This window comes from Gigantopelta aegis, chromosome 9 (genome assembly GCF_016097555.1).
Source record: "Gigantopelta aegis isolate Gae_Host chromosome 9, Gae_host_genome, whole genome shotgun sequence".
Classification (NCBI taxonomy): domain Eukaryota; kingdom Metazoa; phylum Mollusca; class Gastropoda; order Neomphalida; family Peltospiridae; genus Gigantopelta; species Gigantopelta aegis.
This window is the reverse complement of record NC_054707.1, coordinates 33,282,719-33,307,920: the sequence shown is the minus strand read 5'-3', so window position 1 is coordinate 33,307,920 and position 25,202 is coordinate 33,282,719. Positions and strand designations below refer to the sequence as shown.

At 35.7% G+C, this 25,202-nt stretch overlaps 1 protein-coding gene across 6 annotated transcripts in view; it reads left to right on the top strand.

Moving 5' to 3' along the window:
- LOC121382034 (Na(+)/H(+) exchange regulatory cofactor NHE-RF1-like) overlaps window positions 1–14,145 on the top strand; it is a 98,451-nt gene extending 84,306 nt beyond the window's left edge. For all 6 annotated transcript variants that reach the window (XM_041511507.1, XM_041511505.1, XM_041511504.1 and 3 more), the window contains 2 exons: window positions 7,372–7,409; window positions 8,479–14,145. In XM_041511507.1, the coding sequence (XP_041367441.1) occupies window positions 7,372–7,409; window positions 8,479–8,676 (236 nt within the window). In that variant the 3' untranslated portion in view covers window positions 8,677–14,145. The remainder of the gene's footprint in view (window positions 1–7,371; window positions 7,410–8,478) is intronic.
- Window positions 14,146–25,202: the final 11,057 nt, after the last annotated feature.

The following is a 25,202-nucleotide window of genomic DNA, read 5'->3' as shown; positions in this document are numbered from 1 at the left end:
CACTTTATCAAACTGCGCGTTGTGGGCGATCAAAAGTCTGCCTTTCAGCTATGTACAGTTGTTTCTTTATTTCTGAAATAGCCCCAAGCAAAATCGTGTTGATTCAAAACTTCAAGTTTTAATGAAGCCTTTACTCTTGTTAATGTGATTTTTGTGAAGTTCTGAAGTTGCAATGCCTGAAACCCTAGTAGTATAGGGGCATGATAAAAAAAAAGTTGAAGCTCAAGCTCTGAAGTTTCTGTATCTCAGTACACCCTCATAGAAATTATTTTCCCCCCTGTTTTCATCTAGTGCTTCTCAATTAACATATGAAAATTCACTGACTTTTGTTTTAGGAAAAGTACTTCAGGCTGGTGCTTATAAACCTATTAGAGTCTAGACTATTTTCTAGATGTGTGTGGCATGATATCAAGTGATAGCAAACCTCACTATGACAAAAATTGAGGGGAGTGATTAATTGCTCCCTAATTTAGATTATGGGGAGCCATATAAATTAACATGGGGGGCTAAAAATTACTCTCCTTGAACTAGTCTCAGGAGAATGAGGGTGGGGGGGAGGAGGGGGGGGGGGCGAGAGTGATAGCTCCAAGGACTAGCTCTGGCTATGTAGAAGATTTTGCCAAATTATCTATTAAATGCCAAAAACTGCAGAAAACCACAAATATGTTCAACAAAATATCAATTATTACATGCAATTCTTTCGCCAAATTAAAATAAAATTTGCTAATTGTGTTTAAAATTTGCAATTGGAGAATTTGGCAAGTGGCAGATCTAGCCGTGGCTCCCCATGAAAGGTGAGATCTGGCAACTGGCAACTCATTTTGCGTGCCCCTATCCACTAAGGTTCAGGCACGCCCACCCCGGATTCAGCCTCTGACTTCGCCAGTGACTGACTCCGGGAGATCTGGATAGGTCAACACTCACATGTATATTATATACATATGGCAACAGCCAGTCATCAAAGACTGCTGAGGATTAGACAAACATTCCTTTCCTTTCTTTTTTCTCCTCAGATTTTGCCCTACACATAATGACTTGACATTCTAATAAGGCAGTTTACATGGTGTTTGATGTACAAGACTGCATCTGGTTTTGCATATCTCAGTGTTGTAATTGTCTTTACTGTTGAGTATTTCCTGCTGGTTGCTGTGGAACGTGATCAGGTCCTAATTGAGTGGTGTGTGTTGCCACTCAATATTACATGATGTCTGCAAATTAACCCACCTCCTGGGTACAGTTGCTTACACTGATCATGGGCAGCTCATTAATCATTCACTTCAGACCTACATGTATTCTGGGTGGTTTGTTCTCTTCTTCTTCTTTGTTTTGTTAACAGTTGATATGTGTGTGTCTCTGTGTGTGTGTGACTGGAATTTGGGATGTGTTGGTTGAACAGACAGTTCACATTGTCATAGATTCAGACCTTAGTCATTACTACAGGGTGCTTGACATCATATCAAATATCAGGGATAACAATATATAAAATAGTACTTGTCTAAAGCTTGTGTGTGCAACCTTTCAATGAAAATGTAACCAGTAGTTATAAATTCCATAACACCCTGCCTTTATAAGTTGTTTTTCTTATCTGTAATAAACTAAATAAGCTTAAATTACCTGCTTCAAATATAACAGGAAGCTTCCTTGACAACCATAGTTTGAAAAACATATTGTCTGTTCTAATTTGAATGTAAGCTTAAATTACTTGCTTCAAATATAGCAGGAAGCTTCCTTTATGACCATAGTTTGAAAAACATATTATTTGTTCTAATTTGAATGGCATCTTACATGTTTCAAGCACATTTGTTAAAATCAAATTGCAGAACATTTACTGACTAGATAAATAAGTTAACGACAGCAGGCTTTTTACATATCTCATCAATGGCATTCCATATATCTTCAACAATGGCACATTCCATATATCTCAACAATGGGGTATTTAATGCTCTTTTTAAAGTTGTATGCTCTTTGACCTGGCTACAGTTTTACTTTTGTATAGTGTTATCTACATAACAGAACTACATGTAGCTACGTGTATACCATGTTGAAAGCCGTTGTCATTGATAAAGAAGTCAGTAATGTTTGCTCAGTTAAAGTAACAGATTCTAGTTTCTAAACACTTCTACATATTTTTATTAAAGCCATTCTAACATTGAAACCAGACATTACTTACCGGTCCATTTTATTGTTAAGATTATTCATTTCCTGACATCCAAAGTGTTTCTGGTCATCCTGATGTTAGTAATCTCACAAAATGAATTGTTTATAATTCTAAAATTGCATGTACCTTTGAGAAGTAACTGTTATGGGGACGAGCTCTAGTCTGGGGTTTTTTGTAGAGGGTATTTCACCATTTTAATGTCACTGACTCTTGTTTAACTCTGTTGTAACTTTATCTAATTGACATTACCAGTGCCATGCATGACTGGTATACAGTGTGTCATAGGCCATGTACACTTTGTAGTTTTATGACATTCTATCCTGCCTGCATTTAGTTATGTGAATGGTGTGACTTGCACCAGCCTCTGTGGTATAATGGTCCATTTGGGACAGACAGCTTGTAGACAGCAGAGTTCCCAAGTTTAGGCTTGAACCCTAATTTGATATAAGCATGGGAAAACACATTATATCATCCTCATCCTCAATAGTCATTTTTCATCATGATTGATTTGGCCTATATATATAAGCATCATTAACCCTACACACTACTGTTAGGATCATTAGAAACTCACTGCATTAAGGAATAAATCAAATTAATGTACAACACCAGAAGAGCAGGTGTCATTGCCTTGTTACAGGCCCATTTTGTTTTAGTGTCATGTAATCACTTACATTACACACAAATACATACACATATACCATATGGGGCCCCAGAAACACAGTAATGTAGTAAGTATGTAATATATTTTTGTATTGTATACGGATGTGTAATAGATGCAAATGCTGACAGTACATCATATATCTGTGGAATGCAGTCGTCACAATCAAATAGAGAAAGATGTTTGATGGTCATTATTATGATTCTACAAGAATTTATTTTTAAAAATTTGAAATATACTGATCTTTAGTCCCCACCCCAACCCCCAATATGTGTATCATATATATATATATATATATATATATATATACAGTCAAACTTCGTTAACTCGAAGTTGAAGGGGACGACGAAATAGTTCGAGTTTCATGGAGTTCGAGTGTTCGAAATTCGTACAGCAGACCTCAAAGTGAAACTGCATTGCAGTATTATCATTTCATTGATATCGGACGTTAGCACATTTCTTCTGTGTATATGATAAAACTAAGTAAATATTAACAGAAACGAGATAAATCCGATCAATTTGACGTACATCTCTATGTACTTTTATTGTATTAACTGACAGTAAAGTAAAAAACCAGAAAAAAAACCCTGAAAGCACGTACTTACATATAACCGGAAGTAAGCGATAAATTAAAGTTGATATATTTTTCAAATGTCAAAACAAGGCGGAGCGTAACGTTGTAATAAATTAAAATACTGAATGTCGATTAGCACTAAGTACGTTTGTTTACCAAATAAAAAATACACAATATAAATAGCAAAATTATTATAAATCACAAAAATCATTTTAAAAACCCTCACTAACATAGTGAGACATAACATAACAAATCAAAACGCTGTATGCCAAATAGCACTTGGTTATGTACCTTTTTTTACATATAAAACATTCACAACAGTACAAAATAATTTATATCTCTCAAATCACAAAGTACAAAGAGCAGAACTATTTGAAATTTTTTGTAATTAGAGATTGTTTGGCACACTTGCTTAAAAAATCGTCTTTCATTACTGTGTCTGTAATCTTGCACAGATTGAGCAGCATTTCTTCCGAATGTTCACGGTTCTGCAAACAAACAGCGTTAATTGTTATTACAACAGTTCTTTGAAGATTACAAGACTATCCGTACTTTGTGTAATGAGGCCCGCTGCCGTGTACAAACACCGACAACCCAATGCAGGCATGTAAGATCATTTCGTTCCGCATAGTCGGCGATCTATTATTCTGTAATTACAGCGTGTATCATTGATAGCCGAGACCAGTTGGGGCACTCACGCTTGGCTTGGGTGACAATTCATTTTTCTTTAAAGTATTACTGGTAAGGTTAAAAGGTTCAGTCACTCCACAAACTTCGAGTTTTGGAAGTGCAATATCCCTTATTATTTTTATGGTGGGACCACAAAATTACTTTGAGAGATAGAGTTTTTCGAATGTTCGAAGTTTGAGTGTTCGAAGTCTGTTATTACTAGTTTGTGTAGCAGTTCGGCCGGGACCGCCGTTTCACTTCGAGAGATCGACGTTTACGAAAGATCGAAGTTTGAGTTATCGAAGGTCGACTGTATGTATATATATATATATATATATATATATATATATATATATATATATATATATATATATATATATATATATATATATATATATATATATTGTTCTGCAAAATAAAACAAAAGATAACCATTGTATTGGATGGATTGTTTTGAGGTATTCTATCGCATTGTTGTCGTATAATTATTTTGGCTTAACCACTATATACTATGCAATAGAGACTGTACACTAATGTTTGTAATATGTGAGTTGTACAGCAATCAATGTGCGTTATTGTTCACTCCATGAGCAGTAAGCAACATGTGCATTCATCTGTATTGTAGACGTGAAAGTGAAAACATTGACATGTACTTTAGTACTGGTACACCACATCTGGATCAATTTCTGATTTTAGCAAGCCTCACCGAAAAGAAGAAGGCCTAGATTTAAAATTACAAACACAATATACTAAAAACTAAATGTTCATCACTATTTATTGTTACAGTTTATTAGACAGTGGCAAATAGCTAAGACATGTCAATATCATGATCCTCAGTATCAGTGTTGCGGTTGTAGTTACGAAGGTAAAGATTCTGGTAGGCCTGCCTTTGTAACTCTCAACATTCTGAAACCAGTCTGTGAATCATACTTAACTAAACAGCTTAGACTTATTTAACCAGACAGCCTTACCATATGTTCTACCCGAAGAATACGATACAAGTGTATGAAAATCAACATTACAATCATTTGGAAAGGCTCATTCTGGTAATAGCAGGCAAATTTAAGAAACTTAGAAATGTAAGATAAGTCGAAACTTGGGTGTTATTTCGTAATAGATTATTGTTTTGCATATGGTCTAGCTTTAATTGGGTCAGTTAATATTCTCTGCAAATATAAATCAATGCTCAGGAATTTTAACCATTGGAGTACTCATCATTATGAGTATGCATGCACTAACAGATGTGGTCTTTAAGTATTACTATTGCCAGTATTGGATGGGATTTGTGGTTTTAAAGGAAATAAGAAAAATACCACAAGCACAATATATTCACTAAGCTCTCTTAAACAACATGGCATCAACCTTGCTAGTCTTTTAACAGTGTTCCACAAGATCACAAAGTTGCAACAGTTTAATGAATTAGTGCCCTGGCACTTAAAGAAAGCAGTGCTGTCTTAAAACAACCATTGTGGGTGAATAGGGGGAGGTATACACATGCTTCATACATTGTGATAAAGAGTTGGGGTTTTTTTGTTGGGTTTTTTTTTTTATGTGTTACTTGTTATTCGGTGCATGCTAGTTAATCATGCAGGTGTTAATATTGGCAGTGTGACTGGATGTGCATCCAGTGTTTGTTTAACCCACGGTTGTTAGCGGATACAGTGAGCAGCAGCGTGTAGGTGTCGGTCATGTATATCATCATTAGGGATTGTACGGCACTGTCACAGGATGGGTCTACGTCTGTCAACCATCCGGCTATCAACTGGCCTTTAGATCTGTGTCACCATCATTCACACAGATTGTTTATTATTATTATTATTATTATTATTATTATTAGACAATTCCTGGTCACGTTGTTTAGGAACAGAATGAGTACTGGTAAGATTGGGGTTTTTTTTAAATTTGAGAATCATGTTCTAAATGTATATATGTATACTTTATATAGGGTTGTAATGAGTACTGGTAAGATTGGGGTTTTTTTAAATTTCAGAATCATGTTATAAATGTCTATATGTATACTTCATATAGGGCTGTAATGAGTACGGGTGAGCCATTATGTCTTAGAAATGTTTTTATAATAATTTTGTGTTTTTAAATTACTTGTCAAAATATTAATTCAACTACATGTATATGTATTCTGTATTGAGGTCTTTTTTTTCAGAATTACAGTATGTGATTTGTCACCATTATTATATTTAGAAATTAATATTTCTACTTTGAAGATACCTATATACTTTTAAGTTTATTAGTAATTCGTCAAATTATTGTAATGTGTGTTTGGTAAGTTGAACTTGTTAGTGGTAATTTGTACAAAATGAATTTGTTCAACGTGGTCTTGTTGAGTGAAGTGATGGTGGTCGTTCTCATGATTTGTTTAGGCTTAGACTTTTTGTTGAGCTGATGTCATGTTTTAAACACAGGTACATGTATGTCTTTGAAGTGTTCACTGCGCTTATTTATGAAGCTTGCCGAGTCTACGTGTATTTTATACATGTATGCATGCTTACATGCATCCAACTGATCAGTCCATCTAATTTAAACTTGATTGACCCTGTTGTACTTAATCAGTGGCATAGGAAGGTACCAAAAAGTGAGTTATAAATATGTATAAATCATCGCTGCAGCTACAGGATCAAGAAAAGTGCCCCCCGTTCCCCCCCACACCCACACACACACACACACACTTTTCACACCAGTGTTAGTATAAGTTAGAGTTCAACTAACTTGTAAAAAAACAAAAAAAACAAAAAAAGTTTTTTTAATTAACATGATGAGGTTACCCGTATGAGAATTTTTAATATATTAGGTAACCTTTGATCACAGTAAAGATTTTTGTTTTTGTTTTTCTGTTTAAATAAATTAGGTCTTGAGTACAGAAAGTAAGCAGACCGAACTATCATCAGTAGCTGCTGGTAACCAGCTAAAAACCAAGAACTCCTATCAATAATTTAGCCTATGAAATAATCACTCTTGTATCATCTATATGTCGTTATTAATAAAGAATAATTCTTCATTGTAAGCCACTGATTGATAGCAAGCAGGTGATGATGTTGTTTGTACAGATTTATAATTGAAATCTGTATTTTATATTGATTTATTAATTTATTCATTAACCCACATTCTATTTTGTATTTATTTATTCATACATTCAATAACCCACATTCTGTTTTGAATTCAGATCCATGAAACATTTTCTTTTTGGGGTTTTTAGGAAAGAAATGTGTGAATTTGATGTGTGCCTACTTTTCATTATACATGTACTTTTTTTTATCTTCACATATTCTTTACAACATGTTTGTTTATAAATTTCAGAGATACCCAAAACTGTGAATGGCCAAGCATCATATGTTGTAAGTATCTTATATTTTTATATGTTTGAGAGAAAAGCAATTTGATTTTTGTCTTGCTTTGATAAAGTTAAAGATGTATTAAAATGCACACGTAGGTCTTTTTCGATGATAGCAACAGTGTCAACTTTGCTCCAACATTAAAGTTTTGCATGTAGGTCTATTTCTAACAAACTGCAAGACCTAGACCAATGGTTTATAGAGGCTTCTATGAAATAAAACATTTTAAGAACTAGGTTAAACTACGGGGCTTGTGGGTTATTTTTCCATAATCGACAGTTAACTGTGTATTCTCCATTACAGAATATTGCCTGAAAATACATCAATTTAAGTTGCTCAGGAAAATCCTTTTAATTATTCAACCAGCTATATAGTCATCCTGTTTCACTTAACAATATTTAAGTATCTTAACAATATTTTGACTTCATAACCATAAATCAGAGGGACAGCTGATATATTTGTTTAAAGCCTGTGGTATGTGCTATCCTGGCTGTTTGAAAGTGCATATAAAAGATCCCTTGCTGCTAATGGAAAAATGTAGCGTGATGACTGCGAGTCAGGATTACCAAATGTTTGACATCCATTTGCTGATGATTCATTACTCAATGTGCTCTAGTGGTGCCGTTAAACAAAACAAACTTTAACAGTATAGCGTTTACCTGAGGTGCTTAGGTCGTAAGATTGAACCTCCTTTGTGGACCCATTTTTATCCCATTCGAACCAATGCCCCATCACTAGTATATCAAATGCCATGGCATATGCTGTTCTGTCTATGGGAATGTGCATATAAAAGAAAGAAAGAAAGAAAGAAAGAAATGTTTTATTTAACGACGCACTCAACACATTTGTGCATATAAAATATCCCTTGCTCCTAATGGAAAAAATTCCTGAATTTCCTTTAAGACTATATGTCAGAATTATGAAATGTTTGACACACAATAGCCAATGATTATTAAATAAATGTCCCCTTGTATTGTCATTTAACTAAATAAACTCAACTTTTTATTAAATGTTTAGGCCTGATACAAGCTTTTATCACACATAAAAAAAAATTCTCTTGACATTTTTTCAGGAAAACACCACTCAAAATGAAATGAGTACCAAGCCTGAACCGACCCCTGCTCCAGTTCCGCAGGCACAGACAAATGGTGATGCGATTGCATTGAGTGCCAAGGAGTACAGAGAAAGATTAGCATCCAAGAAGAAGCCTGATCCTCGACGTGCGAAAATTGACTTCAGATCAAAATACGACATGTTCCAGCAAATGTGAGCTCACACGCTCATCACAAATCCAAAATGCATAACCAGTAAATTTGAAATGACTTATGGAAGTCTAGCAGGGAAATAATGGTTAAATCTGGAAATTACAGTTCAGTGACAACTTCTCCAATTTGTTTGTAGAGTGATCCCAAATTTGGAAAGATGTGTTATTTATTGTACTTAATTTGGCTTGACAGAATTCAAATTGCTCATCAAGATACCATCTGCCTTCCTTTTGTGTCCCACTTTCTGCTTGGTTGTTAACTTCATGAATTGCCATAGTCTGCAATTGCTGTCATTCATAGGGAAATTAGTTTTATAGTCAGTTGATGGTTTTGGCTGCTGTTTTAAAATGTTTTAATAACATGCAAATTATGTTTGTTTACATTGACTTCTGCTGTCAGTGTTTTGGGTAACCTTGGTCAAACATCATATGGTTAGAAATTAGTTTACTATTTTGTTTTTCTTTTCTTTTTTATTGTAAGAAAAGTAAGAAATTTTGAGAGAAAAAACAAGTGATAAAAATAAAAGATAATACCTGAAAATGTGAAAGATATATTTCATCATTTTTTAAATCATTGAATATATCAAACATTATAAATGGATAAAATGGTAACAAAATTGGCTATGCATTCCAAAAAGTATGAATAGGATAATCTTCAGCTGCCACCAATCTGTGTTTTTTTAAAGTGCAACATTCTAATGTGTTGTACGGTAGGTCTAATTACTTAGCCAATACAGAATTAAACAGTTGTCACTTTTGTTTATTAAAATGCTTTAACAATTATTGATTGAACCAGATTGCAGTTGATAAACCATGTAAAAGCATAATTGGCAAGTTGATTAACAAAATGTAAGTCCATGAAAACATATTGGTTGCATATAACTTCGATGTGTTGTATTGAATTAAAATTCAATTTTGCCTTCTTTTTTTTTTTTTAACCATTCAGTATTTTAGTGAAACTGTGTGTAAACCTAGCATTTACCATAATATCCCTGCTAGCTTTGCTTAGTGACAGAAGTTATTTTTAGCATATGATGTACTCAGTGATAAACTTTCCAGTTTGTGGGACAAAGAATCGTGATACGGATCTTGCACTTACATTCTATTTTTGAAGTTTAGTACATTTGGTTGTCTGCAATAATAGCATTCACACCTATATAAAATTATATATATATTGAAAAATGTTCATTTCATAATTAGTACGATTATTTACGCATTTATATTATTCATATTGTTGTGTAAAAAAAAAAAGATGCCAGTTTCTGTGCGTCATGTTATTTTGTCAATCCCAAGCGAATAAGACTGTCGTATTTCCCAACCTTTCTTAGCCTTGAGTTCACCTTTAATGAAAGTAATGGTTGGGAGCATCCAATACAAAACATAACCGTTAAAGAATTCTTGTCTTGTGTCCCAACTCTGCCTTTTTCCATAAACTGGGTTACTAGCAAGAGGAATTTACAAGGTATATAATACAATATTGTTGTTATTGTAGCATTGACTACAATTTCAAAAATATTCTGTCAATGAGGTACTATCAAGGTTGGGAAACCATAGCATGCAGCATGCTGTTTAGCGAAAACTGTACTTTAAAATATGTTAATGAGCCATAGCAGCAGTCATTATTAGTATGGCTAGAAGGTTGTAAGTATGGTGATCTACAGATCTAGCCCTAAACTTTGTAATTTATTTTACTTGTACGTACAGAAACTAGCACCACCATGCCCGTTAGCATCTGTCGATCACAGACCACTGGTAGGCGTTTCTTTCCACACAAACATTCCACTTTCGGTAAATATCCTGAACAACAACAGATGGGCAAATATTTATGTAGGTTTCTTTAATTTATTTAAAATTATTCATTTTGAATCCCATTAGTTTTTGTATCTTTTAAAATTATCAATTTAGTGTGAACATTTTATCCCAATTTCAACAGTCTGTTTACTAAATTAGTTTTATTGTGCAAAAAAAATATATATATATATATATATATATATATATATATATATACTAAAATATTTGCCATACTTTTGTTGATCAGTATATATTTACACAACAATGGGTCAGCTTTAGTATTATTTTTGTGGACGTTGGCCCAAAGAGGAGTTTGGAAAAAACAGGTCCACTATTATATGTAGTAGCAGAGTTGAGTGTAGGTATTTCAGAAATTGCAACTGGTTACCATGACGACCTTGTGATAAAGTGGACCTGAGGCCTGTTCAAGAAGGCATGGCAATCGCGGTCTCTCTCTCTCTCTCTCTCTCTCTCTCTCTAGACTGGTTTTTTGTATCTAACATTATGCAAATGTGAGGTGATAGAAGAAGATGGTACCAGTCAAATCATTCGTGAGCGCTCCGCCTCCAGAACACGCCACCATTGTGAGGTCAGCCTTGAAAAGTCATCCATACACAATGGTCATTGTATAAAGAAAGATCACAGTTTTGCTATAGTTATCATTCCATTGTATATTTCCATTAATTAGTGTTCAGAGAGGCTTTTTTTTTTATGCATGGAATTGGTTTTTCATCAGTGTAGTAAAATGATCAGAAAGCTAAATAGATAACTGGACTGCAAAAACTTTATATTCATATCTTGCTGTTTACTCTGCATCCATTCCAATGTCTCTGCAACATTTTATGTTAACATGGTTTTCATAGATTTTAATTTAGGTTACGGTTATCTCCATATTATAATTGGCTTTTAATTACTGTTAATAATATTGCCACCACCCAGTATTGGCAAAAAATAAAATTTTACATAACAAATAACAAGTAATGATTGTTCAAATATACTCACAGATCCAATGCATCATATAAGTTCCATTCCATTTTATTCCATTACAGTTCTATGTTAAAACCAATTTGTGCATATCAGAATGTATTGCAATGTGTTTAAATGGGATAAAAATATTTAAAGAATTTGGTGAATTTGTGTAGCTAAATTCAGTATTTCTGATCCAAGTAAAATGTAAAAATATTACTGTTACTTAATATATATATATATAGTTATGCTAATTTTTAAATTAGGCTTTTAGAGTTGATTTATAATATATATATATGATCCAAATTAAAGTCATGTTAAGTTTAGCACATGTCACATTCCAGAGTGTTTCATGCCACATTCCAGTCTGCAGTTTACACACATTCACTGTCAACTAATTAAATAAAGGTGATTTGTTCTTTTTTAATTTATTTGAGGTAAACGGATAACATTCCATAGATTTGTTTTATATAGATTTTTAATTCTTGAATATTGATATAATGAAAAATTATTTTGGCACTTTAACATTTATTTATATTGTAGGAATAGTTTTTGTGTGAAAAAAGGTAGTTGAGGTATTTTGTAGTCCATTACTAAACTGGATTCTGAAGCTGTTTTTGGCTTGTATTAGAAAATTATGTGTATTGGAAATTATTACTTAAATAATGTAATTTGTACATGGAGCTGAAACGGATAATTACAGAATTTATTTTTTGTTTGTTATTTCATGCAACAAAATGTGTACCTGTCTAGTGATGTAATATTGTAACATAGAAATGTAACATTGTAAAGATTGCCAGTTCTTTTGTAGCTCCAATGTTTTTAGAATTTCACAGTTTGTATAAACTTGTCATTCTAGATCTAATGGATTCACATTTTATTTAGATTTAGTTTTGCTTTTCATGATAGATGTTATATTCAAAAATTGTTAATTGAATTGAATTTCAATCTTTAAAAACAAGTACTACTAAAATAATTAGCAAAAATCTACGTTTTACTTGAAAACAAAACTTGTGATGTTATTCTGTATGTTAAATATGAGTTTGGCTTATTTGAAATTAAATCCACAGCATTCTTCTGTCAGTGTGAGTGTGAAGCTAATGTGGATGCCCTATCGTGAGCATTGTTGCAGGATCATGGTTTTTGGTGCATATTCTTAGTTTTCTCTGTGATCCAGCTCAGTGTTTCAAGCATTTAAGAATACACATTCTGCAGTGTGTGTCATTTGATGTCACTGCTTCTATATACCTAAGTTTGTGAAATTCAGTATACTATCAAAACTCCAGTGAAGATCATGAACAAAAATCAAATAAAAGGTGAATCCATTTATGGTCTTTTTAATCTGTCCAGAAATTATTAGTATCATGTTATATTAATGTCAGTTTTGGTAATATATATATTTATAATTTCCTACAAAACATTGAAACTGGTTATTTACGACTGTTGGTATATTGTTATATATAAGCATTTTGTAAGTTGATAATTATTTTTGAATATTTTAAAGCATGCATTTTATAAATAAGAATATAATTGTTTTTGTATCTAGCACAAGTTAAATAATAAGGTTTTTTTATTACTGTAAATTTTTGTGTGATATTAAAAAAAACATGTTATGAAATTATTCCTGGTATTTTCTAAAAAAAAAAAAAAATGTTGTCTTGTGGATTGACTAACGGTAACAAATTTACAATGTCACTGTGAAGCATTTTCTGTCTGTCGGAGATTCTATAGAACTTTGTGTTGCATAAATATTGAGACTATTTTTTAAATACAGCACATTTATAGGGTCACTAGGGCCAGATCTGGTTTTAAATATAAGTGGGGTGGCAGTAAAAAGAGAAGTAATCTGTGTACTATAATATGTAATTTTCTCTAGCTAGACAAAAAGGGCATTTCAGCACCACCACCCCTACTAGTTGTGGCTCGGGTTGTTTGTTTTATGGCTCTTGGGTTAACAAAGTTATTGAATAAATATTTATTTTACTAGTGTAGAAAACTAACATACTTCTTCTAAAATCCCTAGCAAAGACACAGGTCATCTTTCACAGCTTATAGAACTGATGTTCTAAATGTAGAGGCCAAAATCTGGTACATGTTTTCTGGACCTTTTTATCAGCCACATCCCATCAAGAGCGACTGCTATCCTTTTTGTAAAAAAAAAATAGGCTATATATTGTGAGTTAGCTCTAACAATTTGAGAAGACCTCTACATAGTATTTTTACATATTTAACAAACAAAATTCATAAAATGTACCAATATACATATGAAGGTGAAAACAAAATGTGAAAATATTCAAATTTTTATCAACATACCTACATATGGAATTGAAAATACAAATTACATGTGTATTTTGGAAATGTTTGGGTCAGGAAGTTGATCAATTTGTTTACCGGGTACTTGTTTTAATTAACTTCATTATTACTTGGATCTCTCATCATAGTTAGCTAGACAATGAAATCAGTGTGAACATTTCTCAATGTTGTATTGATGACTTCTTGCTTTGGGTGTAATGTACACACCAGATGGCCCCCCCTTTTCTGTAGATACTGTAGTATTTGAAAGTTAAACTTGTGATAACAATGATTGTATATACTCAAGCCTTTGTCCACAGTCCAGAGTGGAAGCTGTCCTTTCTAATTGCTCACTGTATAATATCTATTCCAGGAACAAATGTATACACATATATTTTGTTATGAATAAAATTCATTTTGAATTAATGGATTCGTTGAGTAGCTTTATTTGAGACTAGTGTTGGGAACTGTTAGTTTCAACACTGATCATCAGTTAAACCAGTAATCGGTGTGCACCAGTCTACAGTGAAACCTGTCTAAACCGGACACTCGTGGGACCAAGACAAGTGTCCGGTTTATGAAGTTTCTGGTTTAGAGGGGTAAAGTTATGTCCTGGTTTTTAAAAAGAGAGACTGTAAAACGTCTGGTTCTGGGGGAATTCCGGTTTACAGATGGTTCTGGGGGAATTCCGGTTTACAGAGGGTCTGGTCTTGAGAGGTTTCACTGTATCAACTTTACATTATACATTCAGAATGTAGGGAATACCTCTTGTTCATTGTGACAGATTTTATGATTTTACCTTAAAACCCATTGTATATCGGGTTTAAAAAAACAATACAAATGAAAACAAACACATACCCAGTAGATTTGACATACAATTATTTCAACATCTACACTGGAATGAATAAATCTTTAAGGACACCCTAGCACCAAAAATACATCGGCTTTTGGGTGTCAAACTATGGTAAGACTATGGGATGTAGTGCAGTGGTAAAATGCTCGCTTGATACGTGGTCGGTCTAGGATCGATCCCCATTGGTGGGCCCATTGGGTTACTTCTCGTTCCAGCCAGTGCACCACGACTGGTATATCAAAGGCTGTGATATGTGCTATCCTATTTGTGGGATGGTGCATATAAAAGATCCCTTGTTGCTAATAAAAAAAAAAGAGTAGACCATGAAGTGGCGACAGCGTGTTTCCTCTCAATATATGTGTGGTCCGCGACGCCATATAACCGTAAATAAAATGAGTGTATCATTATATGAAATATTTCCTTCCTTGATTTATGGATTCCAAGCAATGATTTTTATATGTTGGTCGATCATCAAAATACCACTAATTCTGTATGGACGAGGATATTGTAACTTAGTTTTATATTCAACATTGGTTTTTAGCCTGCAATTTGGCTGGAGTAACCAGTCTATCAAAGTTCAAAAGAAAAATTAACCTGCATGATGATAATAATGTTTCTAACATTCAAAATATTTGTCCTAACTATGTCATGTACGTCGTTGGGTGATGCACATTTAATATTAAAAGAAAGTTGTTAAATTTTTAGAGAACAAAATCTGTGGCTTGACACAAAATTAATTTGAAAATATTACCACTAAGGGCAATAATTGTTGATTACGTTTGATCAAAGAACGATCGGAGTAGGACTAGGTAAGCTCTGTGGTGAGATGGTCAACTCGTTCCACCAACGACTAGTGATGGGGAAGAGGGCAGTCTGTTTTGGGTCAACTTGACCTGTTCCCGACCATGCAAACTCTGTAATGACTTCAGGAAATCAAGATAAACTCTTGATTCTAGACAATACGATTAAGTACTGAACCGCAGATGTCCTGGCCATCTTCTGTCGCTAAGCCTGTCTGGTGTGAAGTTGTCACAGAGTGAAGCAATCGCAGGTTGTAATTAGGTTTAAACTGACATCGAGTCGGGAGGGCACTTTTCATCACCGTATTCCGGACCTTTGAGGGGAAGATGGCATTGTATTCAGGGATAAAATAAATGTTTTTTCAACGAAGGAGTTTGGGAAGAAAGAAAAAAGGTCTAGCATATATAGAGAGAGATCATATACACTGGTTACTATCGGATCGTATCCAATCTGCTTGTTCTGGCACATTAAGTTCAAATTCTATGGCAGCCAGGCCAAGTCAAGGTCACAGTTCGTAAAAGCGAAATGACAATTGGATACCTTTTTAAACATCCTACGATCTGATTTCTGTCACTAGGTGGTACAAACTGATGCTGACGGACACTGCATGGTGGCAGGGACTTAACTGGATTAACACCTTGTAACAAAATAAATCTCTGTTAACCCACAGGTACTGTCATCGCTTAACGATAATGTGTTTTAGCCCAGATTTTGAATGATTTGTTATCTGTACTACAAACGAAAACATGTATCAACCAGGCGCAGATATATCGAATGATTAATAAAACAAATGTTCAAAAGAAAATTCCCACTTTTTAAAGCTGAATTAGCATAGAGAAGTACACATCACAGAACGTTGTAGTGTTTGCATAAACCTGTTTATTATATTATCTATTGATGATAAAAAGTTTTATTATATAACATTTAATTAAATATCTTAAAATATCAGTGAAATAAAAGTTTTAACAGTCACTCAGTGACGATAACACATTTTAGAGTAAACATTTCACTATTTCACTCTAAAATGTGTTATCGTCACTGTAGAAAGTGTTATCTTCACTGTAAGAAAGCCGGAACTATTTTGCTGCTGGCATTTTAAAAATAAAGGTAAATTGTCAAAAGTTATATAATAAATACAAACTTTCATGTTTTTTGTCAAGTATGATTTATATCTCATCTCGTGAAGTTTGTAATCATATCACACTGATCGCGCAAGCGCGACTCGTGAGATAATATGATTGCAAACTTCACTCGATGAGATATAAATCATATTTGACAAAAAACATGAAATATCCTCTATATATACTCTTCAAAAAAAGAAACGCAAAAGGGTACAAATGGGTTATAACTCCGATTTTATGTTTCCTACCGGTTCATGCTTTGTGAATATAAGGTCATTGCATGTCCCAAACACATTCCCACGGTTACATTCGATAAAACGCAGCTACTGTACAATAAAGTTCCAAAATGTGAATATTCGCAAAAACGCAGCCACGTGCAAACCATGTCACCACTGCACGTGCGTTGTCTGCACGTGCAACATGAACACCGACAGTATAAAAGTGCAGGGTGTTCGCTTGCCTGGCCTCTGTATCTGGCCGACAGTTGACAATCCAGGACATGCCACGTCTCAGTGAACCGCAGAGAAACAATGCCATCGGCCGACTAGACGCAGGCGAATCCAGAACGGCCGTTGCCAGGGCATTCCATGTGTCCCCAAGCACCATCTCCAGACTGTGGGACCGTTACCAGCAACATGGATCAACACGTGACCTCCCTAGATCCGGTCGACCACGGGTCACTACCCCCGGGCAGGACCGCTACATCCGGGTACGCCACCTTCGGGAAACGATTGACTACTGCCACCTCCACAGCCGCAGCAATACCAGGTTTGCGCAGGATATCCGACCAGACCGTACGGAACCGCCTACGTGAGGTAGGAATTCGTGCCAGACGTCCAGTTCGAGGTGTCATCTTAACACCACAACACCGTCGACTCCGACTGCAGTGGTGCCAGATTCATCGACAATGGCCTCAACTGCGATGGAGACAGGTGTGGTTCAGTGACGAGTCCCGATTTCTGCTCCGATGTCATGATGGAAGATGTCGCGTGTATAGGCGTCGTGGTGAACGTTATGCGGCAAACTGCGTGCAGGAAGTGGACAGATTCGGCGGGGGTAGTGTCATGGTGTGGGCAGCCATCTCACACACTGGCAGAACTGACCTGGTCCACGTGCAGGGCAACCTGAATGCACAGGGCTACATTGACCAGATCCTCCGGCCACACATCGTTCCAGTTATGGCCAACGCCAACGCAGTGTTCCAACATGACAACGCCAGGCCTCACACAGCACGTCTCACAACGGCTTTCCTACAGAACAACAACATTAATGTCCTTCCTTGGCCATCGACATCACCGGATTTGAACCCAATTGAGCATCTATGGGACGAGTTGGACCGACGCCTCCGACAGCGACAACCACAGCCCCAGACCCTGCCCGAGCTGGCAGCAGCCTTGCAGGCCGAGTGGGCCACCATCCCCCGGGACGTCAGCCGTACTCTGGTTGCTTCAATGGGCAGGCGGTGCCAGGCAGTTGTCAACACACGCGGAGGCCACACCCGGTATTGACTCCAGATGACCTTGACCTTGGTGGTGTGTCCTATCACTTACTCACAATGGACTAGAGTGAATTGTGAACAATCCTGCAACATTTGGTAATTATCGGACTCACCATTCAATAATGAAATCAATTCTCCAAATGTTACGACAATGTGGTTTTGCGTTTCTTCTTTTGAAGAGTATATTATTTATTGATGGTAGAAATCTATTTTAAACGTATGGTATATATCAAAGTGATAAACTTTTACCACAAATAGACAATATAATTAATAAACTGGTTGTGCGCAACATTGTAATGTTTTGTATTGCATACTTTGCATCTCTCTCTCTCTCTCTCTCTCTCTCTCTCTCTCTCTCTCTCTCTCTCTCTCTCTCTCTCTCTCTCTCTCTCTCTCTCTCTCTCTCTCTCTCTCTCTCTCTGTGTGTGTGTGTGTGTGTGTCACACAATCACGCACATAAACACACTCCTAAAACTGAAACAAAATTATGGAACAACGCAAAAAAGACAATTAATTTTTTTCTTCATCACAAAAGTAATTTGATAAATACGTTGCCCAAATGGGCCTAATATGTTGATAAGACTAATAATTTTAATAGACACAAACCACCCCCTAGCTCGAGTACTCTGCCGTTCGAGGGCTAGACGGACAATTCCAAGGACAGTTATGATTTTTCTCTGCCTCCAGAGATAACTGTATAGCAAAAACACGGAATTGCTGCCTGTAGGCAAAGATTCCCACTCTAATACAACGATAACCCTATTTTTGACGTTACAGCGCATTACACTGATAATTTTCGAGTTCGCTGATAACAAATATTCAGCGTATTCACCACTAATACACACACTACAGGAAGAAACCCGTCAGCACCTACGTATTTAACCAGGCTATTACTGAAAGGGTGTGCTGTCGGGTTTCTTCCTGTAGTGTGTGTCTTATTGGTTAATATTATGCGTGTGTGCATAAATTTATACGGGGGTGGGGGGGGGGGGTTCTAAGCTGTAGAGAGTGAAGTTTCTAGGGCGAACTAGCCATGCTCTCCCGGAAAATATATATGAAAAAAAAAAAGAGAAAAAGAAGCCTTAATTATGATTCTTTAAGACTTTTCTTTTCTCACCCCTTTTCTTTTTAGAGAAGTATATAGCCTATTTCGTGTACTAATTGTGCTAAATGAAAGCGCACACTGACATTTCACTGTTGCTACTCCTTGCTAAATATATTTTGGTGAAGGGCTGTGTAAAACCCTAGCAATGTTGACAATGCGCCGGGAACGAACACATTCCGCCGAAGACGAATTCGAGCGGCTACAGTAGGTGACGATTATTACGCCGAGGAATGTGGAGAACGATTTGTCCGAACAGCGATAAGATAGCGGCCCGATCCAACTCTAAACAAATCAGGGAAGAACACTATTTATTTTCAGTGCAAATATTGGCAGAAGCTAGTAAATATTCACCTGACAAAACGCATACATGACAGCCAGCGATGTCCCCTATATATATCTTTCGTCAGTACACTGTTAAAATGGCTATTGCAAAGTTAAAAGTGATAGTTGCAAAACCAAAGTTGAAGGCAGCGTACGAGACGGGGGTTAAGTGTGCGTGGGTATGGGTGTGTGTGGGGTAATTACCCCCTTAACCCCCCCCCCCATCTCGTACGCTTGTAATTATCTCTCCCCCCCCCCCCCCCCCCACCCCCGTGCTAGAGCGAAAATGAGCTGACATAAAAGCTTTTCACCTTAATTTTATTAACAATATTAGGTGTAATCCATGTAAAAACGGAACCCAATATTGCTGTTTATTATTCAAATTCAGACATTTTAGTTTAATTAAAGCAAAAATCAACCTGCCACACCCCCAACATCCACAAAAATGACAGCCTGTGGTTGCAAGTGCCATAATGAGCTATTTTTCATATTTATTTGTAATAATTAATTACAATTGCTAAATTTTACTCATAATATTTTCATTATTAACGCGAGAAAATATGCTGGCACAAAGTTGCAAGTGCCACATTTAGTTATTCTTACATTTATTTATAATAAATAAATCCAGGTTGGTAAATTCCACTCATACATTGTACATGTATTGATATAAAAAGATATCACAAAATTTATATTGACCTGCACATAAATGTGAATGCTGGTGTGCAACCTGAAATGTTAACATTAAAACTGTGTTGTTCGCCAGGGGCGGAATTATAGAAGACGCAATTATGTCATCAGTACAACGGCGATGTATCACCACGGTAGACGATAAAGCGACACGCCTGGCTTACTGGTTCACTGGAGTATAAATAATGTCTATATGTCCTAAAGGCTGAATATCTCGACGGTCCCTCTCTTCAGTATATCAGTTTTGACAGCTGCTTTGGTCACGGCTGTCTGACACACTTACTTTCCCTGTAATATGGTTTCACCTTCAATCAATCAGCTATAGATATAATACTTATGTATGTAACTATATCGTTGTTCAGTTGTGTACGTAAAGAAAGTCAGTTGCAGACCCATTTGTAAAAACTTTAATATATACGTAACAGGTACGTGTATAATGTAGGTCTAGAATTAGTGGTTGTCAAAACAATATATAATATGCACAATTACAAGGTTGAACACGAGCAAGGCTAAGGCAAGTAGACATTGGGTGGGAGGGGGAGGAGGGCTGACCCATATCGAGGGCACAAAGCAACGTTTTTAAGAGGTTCGGAGGTATGCTCCCACGTAAAATTTTGAAAACTAGATGTCCTAAAATGCATTCTACAAGTAAAATTCATCTCTGCCGTAAGATTTACTACCATTAATAATTTCGATTTTGATCTCACCCCCTGCTCCGCCGTGCCTAAAATATTAATATCTTAAACTATCTAACCATCATAGTCATAACCCTCTTACAATATGTCACGCCTATTAATATTACCGTCAGTCGCAAATGTCTATTTGCAGGATAGTTAACCCATTCCCAGGGTCGTAGCTAGGATTTTGTTTGTGGCGGGGCAGATGAATTGGGACCATGAATTCTTGGAACGAACGAGCATGAAAAGCGCAAGACAGTAGAGGCTCCGAAATACCATTTTGCAGCCATTTCATGGAGATTACATACTTAAAACATCAATATCAATAACCAATAAATTATTACTATAATTTTTTTTTTAAAAAATTTGGGGGGGGATCTCCCCTCCACCCCGCCCCTGCTAATGGTTTCAAGCTTCTCGCTAAATGATAACTGTGCAAGTGGTATGCTAACACTAATATAACAGCAAAACGAGGCGTTGCTCTGAATCAACGGTTTAAAACAATAATAATAATAATAATAATAATTTGTTGTACCAAGCGACTGTACTTCCCAAGAACAGTCACATAGACGTTTTCCCATTTTTACAGAATATATTGTGAATTTCTCAAATGCACGCAGAAGTGAATCATGATGTACAACACCAGGCACGTGTCTATGAAATTGTACGTGTGTGTGTGTGTGTGTGTGTATCTGTACAATGGTGAAAAAATGTGTTGTTGTTTTTTGTGGGGAGGGGATCGAGTTATGCTACCGCGGAAAATAAATTTAAAAAAATGAAAATTTGCTTCGAGCAAGTTTCACACCCGAACATGCCGAACATGCCGCATCTACCCCCCCCCCCCCCCCCGTCACCCTGAACCGGGTCGGATTAACGGTCTTTATACGCCCTAGGCAGTTACTCAGTTTACGTCCCACAATAAAACTTAGGTGATAACAGAGCGAGTTCATCCAGACCGAGCAAAGAGATGTTCGCTAAACTGGTTTATGCGTTTCGTTAAAATGAATATTGGAATGACCACGTCGGGTACCAGTCAAATAGTTCCAAGAACTGTCGCTGAACACGAAACTAACTGGTGAATTTTTATATTGATGTTGATCATCACATTGTGTTTACATTTACCATAGTTTGACACCCAATCACTTTGTGCTGGGGTGTCGTTAAACATTCATTCATTAATTCAAACTAACGTCAATCAAAGATATCCCATATCATATCTCTGCCCACTTGTTAGTATTTATGAACATACACGAAATACACAGAGGAAAGTCAATCGTAGTTACTATACTCCCCACTACAATTAGCCAATAGCGATTCATCACGCAATGTTTTGAATATGCTTTAATAGTTTCTTGGAAACAGAGTTATGAATACTTCTGTTATCGGGTTGATATAAAAGCCACGCGCTGTTGTGTTAGGGGATTACAGAAACATACCTGAGCATCCATGTGGAGTGTCTAGCTTGTTTCAAGATAAGCAACATTGTACATTGCTGTAGTACAAAGAACAGTAGCAGACATTGTGTAATAGATGTTAAAAATCTTTCATATTAACATGCTGTATTCCGAGGGATGACAGTTTTAAACGGTTGCTGGACAACACCAATATTTTGCCGACTCCTAAAAAGAAGGTTGAATGATTATTTTAACAATTTACATGTCCATAAATTCAGTAATTTATAGTTACCTAGCAGACGGTGTTTACAAATTTCAAACACAACTGATAAAACGTTTGTCAAGTAGTCTTAATGTCGCAATGATTATCCAACCGGTTTAAAGCTGGGAGATATTGCAGAGCACAAAATGGCACATAGGTTATGCAACTTCAATAACAAATGAATCAATATTTAGTTCAATGAGTGACCAAAAGTAAATTTAAAAAAAAAAACCCCAACAACAACGAACCCCCCTGCCAAAGAAATCATGTTATGTATGACTATTATTGTCACTAGTATTGTTTTATTTAGTTGTTGGTAACCTACATAGGGAATGATTAGTAGCACGAACCCTCCCCAACCCTCATCATACCAGATGATGAATTGACCAATACATGTTGCAAATATTTATGAAAATTAATTACAAGATTTGACGTCCAGTAGCTGATGATAAGATAAAAATCAATGTGCTCTAGAGGCGTCGTTAAATAAAACAAACTTTACTTTTTTTTAATTACAAGATCATCTCTGTTTTTTGCGACACAAGTACCTCAAGCTAGTACTTAACCGACTCCACTGAATCCTGCCCTAAAGATAAAAAGAAGTAAGCAGACATACAAACTTATAACTAGTGAACACATAAAAGAACCACAAACACAAAATGATATCATTGATACTGTTTATATATTTTACACATTCGCTCCTTCGATTAGCTAGAACATATCACAGACATTGTACTACACACAGAGCACTAAGACGACAGAATGCTATACATAATATTATTATAACATAGCTGCATACAAGTTAAAATGGCAGGCCTTCCACTGCACAGCAAATTATAGTTTAACTTTTAAACTGCCCATTTGATTAAAGCTGCTGTCTAGTATAGTTTCATTAGTTCAGCATTTAAAATAATTTCAAAAAAGATTGTTTAATTTTCTTCCTGTAATGCACCTGTCTGAATCAAATAACAATGCAGTATTTGCCCTATCACAGGTCGAAAGATGGGATGCTTCTCAATTATTTTGTGGTACTAATTTTGTTGTATTAATTATTACCCATATGGTTAAACATAGCTTGGTACATATCAAAGTGATACATCCCACCTTACAGGTATGTCAACTAAACGAGTGATATAAATTAAGATTGATTATGGGTAATAAATAGGATATTAAACTCGCTTCCATTTTATATCATGTTTATGTCCCTCGTGAAATAATTTTCAATGTTACTTGCTAAAGCTAAATGGAATCTCATTTGATATCCTATAAATGGCAATGGGCTAAGTTATATAATATCAGGTAAATGTTCAATCAGTCATTTTTGGTTGTTGTTGCTACATAATTGCTTCGTTTGCTTTAGAGTGTAGCATAAAAATTAGCAAACATTAGCAACAAATGTCACTGGCTGAACTTGCCCCAAAGCTCTCTACAATATCCAATGATAGGAAAAACACAAAATGTACTAGTGTTTGTGGTTTGTATTAGTAAATGATGTCATAAAATGGAGAGGTGAGATTGGCAGCTTTAACCAATGATAAAACACTAAAATGTAAACATATTATTAGGCAGAACTAAAATTATTCATGATGTTAAAGATGCATGGTACTATTTTTTTCACATCCAGTCATGTCAGGCCTTGACCTTAAGTTTTTTCAGTGGTAATCCACCGGGTTACCAGGTTATAAAATCTAGTAGCCCTCAGTACAAATTGGTAGCCCCATAACTAATAAATTGTTTAAAAAAGAGAAATAAAAAAGAAAATCATTTATTTTTATAAACATGTTTTAGGGTGGGTCTTTTAAAAAATCATGAGCAATATACTGTGAAATATACACTTATGAAAACAACATTACAGCACTTAATGAACAATAAAGTATTTTGTTTAAATCATTAAACAGAATCCGGGGGTATTGCCAATTTATCTAAGTAGATTTTTAAATGTAATTTGACAAGTGAAGAAATCTAAACATCTTGTTGATTGTGGAGTTATTGGACATGCCAAAACCTTTAGTAGCCCTGCGGACTACCGGGTTTAGACAACTGGTAGTCCGAGTGAGAAATTGGTAGTGAAAAATTCCCAGGCTACCGCTAAGGTCAAGCCCTGCATGTGAACATCTTCCCAAAGAGGATAGTGGTAATAACCTTCCAATGCGTCCAGCACTCCACAATCCCAAAATTCTGAAATCTCAAACTGAAGTCTTCAGAATTACCAGACATTCAGAGTATTCTGTGAGATGTATAAATTTCTAAAAATACATTTACAGAAACCCAGCATACCGTAAACCCTTGTATGAAGGCCTGTCTTGAACAGAAGCCTGCTTTACATAAAGGTCTGTTTCTGCTGTTGTATCTTTGTCAGGTTAAGGGGCAATTTTAAACTTGTTTTGCATGACATCAAAAGCTTACAACAACATGACGAGAGAAAAAAATTAATTTCACATTCAGATGCAAAAATGTTTGCAAGCCTACATTAGAAGATGTTCTTACAAGAAGTCTATGTTAGAAAAATTTTCATGAAAAAAAAAAAGAAGCCTGCCTTGAACAGAGACCGGTCTTGGAGCGATGCAAAAAAACCCAACCCCAGAAGCCTGCCTTGAATAGAGGCCTGGGCCCTGCTGCACGAAGCTATCTTGGTCTTAAGATCACCATAACTGCACAGCTAACATATGCACTTAAGGTGATCTTAGTGCTAAGATCGCTTTGTGGAATGGGGCCCTGGTCTTGGAGCGATGCAAAAAATAAATAAAATAGAAGCCTGCCTTGA